This window comes from Oncorhynchus keta, chromosome 4, assembly GCF_023373465.1.
Source record: "Oncorhynchus keta strain PuntledgeMale-10-30-2019 chromosome 4, Oket_V2, whole genome shotgun sequence".
In the NCBI taxonomy this organism is placed as follows: Eukaryota; Metazoa; Chordata; class Actinopteri; order Salmoniformes; family Salmonidae; genus Oncorhynchus; species Oncorhynchus keta.
In genome coordinates this window covers 5,670,326-5,675,298 of record NC_068424.1, presented here as the reverse complement: position 1 = coordinate 5,675,298, position 4,973 = coordinate 5,670,326, and the positions used below count along the sequence as shown (strand labels likewise).

Below are 4,973 nucleotides of genomic sequence, written 5' to 3'. Positions count from 1 at the left end.
CGGGTTGTTTGGGGCGGTGGGCCTTCAGAACGAACGCACAGATAATGAAGACAGGTACAGGGTTCAGATGAATTGTGGCCGTATGTCAACATGATGTCGACTGTTTCATTGTTCAGTTTCTCTTTTTTTTAAAAAGTCTCTTTCTGTTCATTTTTTCTCTCCAGTTGAATGCAGGGAGGGGAGGGCGGGAAGGAGGGAGGGCAAGAGGGCAGCCAGGTAAAGAAGGGGGAGGGCAAGAGGGCAGCCAGGTAAAGAAGGGGGAGGGCAAGACGGCAGCCAGGTAAAGAAGGGGGAGGGCAGCCAGGTAAAGAAGGGGGAGGGCAGCCAGGTAAAGAAGGGGAGGGCAGCCAGGTAAAGAAGGGGAGGGCAGCCAGGTAAAGAGGGGGGAGGGCAAGGGCAGCCAGGTAAAGAAGGGGAGGGCAGCCAGGTAAAGAAGGGGAGGGCAGCCAGGGTAAAGGGGGAGGGCAGCCAGGTAAAGAAGGGGGAGGGCAAGACGGCAGCCAGGTAAAGAAGGGGGAGGGCAGCCAGGTAAAGAAGGGGGAGGGCAGCCAGGTAAAGAAGGGGGAGGGCAGCCAGGTAAAGAAGGGGGAGGGCAGGCGACACAAAGGGCCCCAGAGAGTCTGTTCTGGGTGGGAGGACCTGAGTGGCTGTGGTGAAAGTTGAAAGGTTGCAAGGCAAGGTGGAGCAGGAAGTGTAGGGTCTGGTAGAGTAGTTGTGGTATGTGGAATACTAGGGGCCAGTAGGGGTCAGTAGGGGCCAGTTGGGGCCAGTAGGGGTTGGTAGTGGCCAGTGTGGTTTGGTAGGGGCCAGTAGGGGTTGGTAGGGGCCAGTAGGAGCCAGTATGAGCCAGTAGGGGCCGGTATGGGCCATTTGGGGGCCAGTAGGATCTGGTAGAGCAGTTGTGGGGCCTTTGGGTAGGTGCATTGGGCCGGTAGGGTGTAGGAGCCTACGGGCAGGTGCAGTGGGCCGGTAGGCCGAGCTGTAGGTGTCACGGTCTAAGCAGTAGGAAGCGGTAGCTACAAGTACTCCAGGTCCAGAGCATGGTGGAGGGCCATGAGGTCAGAGTGGCTGGAGATTCTCCAGAAGGGCATGTTGTGCTGCGGAGAGGAGAGAGGAAACAGGAAACAGGACCATCAGAATAGGTACACACTTTTTTGAAAACAAATCCTCTATTTAGTGCCAAATGAAGAACCCTTTTTTTCAAAGTGTGTACTAGAACCAAGAGGTGATTTTAACATGTATTTTGGTAGGGTTAACTTTTACTGTGTAAAAAAAAAGGCGTAGAAATTTCTTGAAGATTGCCAATGCAAATCTTATTTTATTAGTCACCGACTACAATAGGTGTACGAGCCCCTAAACAACAGTGCAGTACCAAAAACATCCGGATAAGAATAAGAGATAAAATAATATAAACATAAATAATAATAAATAATAATAAAAGTAACAACTTATTAAAGAGCAGCAGTAAAAAATAAAAATACATACTGGTACAGAGTCAATGTGGAGGTTATATACAGGGTATTACGGTACAGAGTCAATGTGGAGGCTATATACAGGGTATTACGGTGTTGAGTCAATGTGGAGGCTATATACAGGGGGTACTGGTACAGAGTCAATGTGGAGGCTATATACAGGGTATTACGGTACAGAGTCAATGTGGAGGCTATATACAGGGTATTACGGTGTTGAGTCAATGTGGAGGCTATATACAGGGGGTACTGGTACAGAGTCAATGTGGAGGCTATATACAGGGTATTACGGTACAGAGTGAATGTGGAGGCTATATACAGGGTATTACGGTGTTGAGTCAATGTGGAGGCTATATACAGGGGGTACTGGTACAGAGTCAATGTGGAGGCTATATGAAGGGTATTACGGTACAGAGTCAATGTGGAGGCTATATACAGGGGGTACCGGTACAGAGTCAATGTGGAGACTATATACAGGGTATTACGGTACAGAGTCAATGTGGAGGCTATATACAGGGGGTACCGGTACAGAGTCAATGTGGAGGCTATATACAGGGTATTACGGTACAGAGTCAATGTGGATTCTATATACAGGGTATTACGGTACAGAGTCAATGTGGAGGCTATATACAGGGTGTTACGGTACAGAGTCAATGTGGAGGCTATATACAGGGGGTACCAGTACAGAGTCAATGTGGAGGCTATATACAGGGGGTACCGGTACAGAGTCAATGTGGAGACTATATACAGGGTATTACGGTACAGAGTCAATGTGGAGGCTATATAAAGGGTATTACGGTACAGAGTCAATGTGGAGGCTATATACAGGGGGTACCGGTACAGAGTCAATGTGGAGACTATATACAGGGTATTACGGTACAGAGTCAATGTGGAGGCTATATACAGGGTATTACGGTACAGAGTCAATGTGGAGGCTATATACCGGGTATTACGGTACAGAGTCAATGTGGAGGCTATATACAGGGGGTACCTGTACAGAGTCAAGGTGGAGGCTATATACAGTGTATTATGGTACAGAGTCAATGTGAAGACAATATACAGGGTATTACGGTACAGAGTCAATGTGGAGGCTATATACAGGGTATTACGGTACAGAGTCAATGTGGAGGCTATATACAGGGTATTACGGTACAGAGTCAATGTGGAGGCTATATACAGGGGGTACCGGTACAGAGTCAATGTGGAGGAAATATATAGGGAGTACCGGTATAGAGTCAATGTGGAGGCTATATACAGGAGGTACCGGTACAGAGTCAATGTGGAGGCTAAATACAGGGTATTACGGTACAGAGTCAATGTGGAGACTATATACAGGGTATTACGGTACAGAGTCAATGTGGAGGCTATATACAGGGTATTACGGTGCAGAGTCAATGTGGAGGCTATATACAGGGTATTACGGTACAGAGTCAATGTGGAGACTATATACAGGCTCTTACGGTACAGAGTCAATGTGGAGACTATATACAGGGTATTACGGTACAGAGTCAATGTGGATTCTATATACAGGGTATTACGGTACAGAGTCAATGTGGAGGCTATATACAGGGTGTTACGGTACAGAGTCAATGTGGAGGCTATATACAGGGGGTACCAGTACAGAGTCAATGTGGAGGCTATATACATGGGGTACTGGTACAGAGTCAATGTGGAGACTATATACAGGATATTACGGTACAGAGTCAATGTGGAGGCTATATGAAGGGTATTACGGTACAGAGTCAATGTGGAGGCTATATACAGGGGGTACCGGTACAGAGTCAATGTGGAGACTATATACAGGGTATTACGGTACAGAGTCAATGTGGAGGCTATATACAGGGTATTACGGTACAGAGTCAATGTGGAGGCTATATACAGGGGGGTACCGGTACAGAGTCAATGTGGAGGCTATATACAGGGTGTTACGGTACAGAGTCAATGTGGAGTCTATATACAGGGGGTACCAGTACAGAGTCAATGTGGAGGCTATATACAGGGGCTACCGGTACAGAGTCAATGTGGAGACTATATACAGGGTATTACGGCACAGAGTCAATGTGGAGGCTATATACAGGGGGTGCCGGTACAGAGCCAATGTGGAGACTATATACAGGGTATTACGGTACACAGTCAATGTGGAGGCAATGGGGTACTGGTACAGGGTCAATGTGGAGGCTATATACAGGGGGTACCCGTACAGAGTCAATGTGGAGGCTATATACAGGGGGTACCGGTACAGAGTCAATGTGGAGGCTATATACAGGGGGTACCGGTACAGAGTCAATGTGGAGGTTATATACAGGGTATTACGGTACAGCGTCAATGTGGAGGCTATATACAGGGGGAACTGGTACAGAGTCAATGTGGAGGCTATATACAGGGTGTTACGGTACAGAGTCAATGTGGAGGCAATGGGGTACTGGTACAGGGTCAAAGTGGAGGAAATATACAGGGAGTAGCAGTATAGAGTCAATGTGGAGGCTATATACAGGAGGTACCAGTACAGAGTCAATGTGGAGGCTATATACAGGGGCTACCGGTACAGAGTCAATGTGGAGACTATATACAGGGTATTACGGCACAGAGTCAACGTGGAGGCTATATACAGGGGGTACCGGTACAGAGCCAATGTGGAGACTATATACAGGGTATTACGGTACAGAGTCAATGTGGAGGCAATGGGGTACTGGTACAGGGTCAATGTGGAGGCTATATACAGGGGGTACCCGTACAGAGTCAATGTGGAGGCTATATACAGGGGGTACCGGTACAGAGTCAATGTGGAGGCTATATACAGGGGGTACCGGTACAGAGTCAATGTGGAGGTTATATACAGGGTATTACGGTACAGTGTCAATGTGGAGGCTATATACAGGGGGTACCGGTACAGAGTCAATGTGGAGACTATATACAGGGGGGTACCGGTACAGAGTCAATGTGGAGGAAATATACAGGGAGTACCGGTATAGAGTCAATGTGGAGGCTATATACAGGAGGTACCGGTACAGAGTCAATGTGGAGGCTAAATACAGGGTATTACGGTACAGAGTCAATGTGGAGGCTATATACAGGGTATTACGGTACAGAGTCAATGTGGAGGCTATATACAGGGTATTACGGTACAGAGTCAATGTGGAGACTATATACAGGGTATTACGGTACAGAGTCAATGTGGAGGCTATATACAGGGTATTACGGTACAGAGTCAATGTGGAGGCTATATACAGGGTATTACGGTACAGAGTCAATGTGGAGACTATATACAGGCTCTTACGGTACAGAGTCAATGTGGAGACTATATACAGGGTATTAAGGTACAGAGTCAATGTGGAGGCTATATACAGGGTATTACGGTACAGAGTCAATGTGGAGGCTATATACAGGGTATTACGGTACAGAGTCAATGTGGAGACTATATACAGGGTGTTACGGTACAGAGTCAATGTGGATTCTATATAGAGGGTATTACGGTACAGAGTCAATGTGGAGGCTATATACAGG

The 4,973-nt window shown here is 47.3% G+C and overlaps 1 protein-coding gene across 15 annotated transcripts in view; it reads right to left on the bottom strand.

The window, feature by feature from the left end:
* Positions 1–462: 462 nt before the first annotated feature.
* eya1 (EYA transcriptional coactivator and phosphatase 1) overlaps positions 463–4,973 on the bottom strand; it is a 152,913-nt gene continuing 148,402 nt past the window's right edge. For all 15 annotated transcript variants that reach the window (XM_052498894.1, XM_052498923.1, XM_052498931.1 and 12 more), the window contains one exon: positions 463–1,097. In XM_052498894.1, coding sequence (XP_052354854.1) covers positions 1,017–1,097 — 81 coding nt within the window. In that variant the 3' untranslated portion in view covers positions 463–1,016. The remainder of the gene's footprint in view (positions 1,098–4,973) is intronic.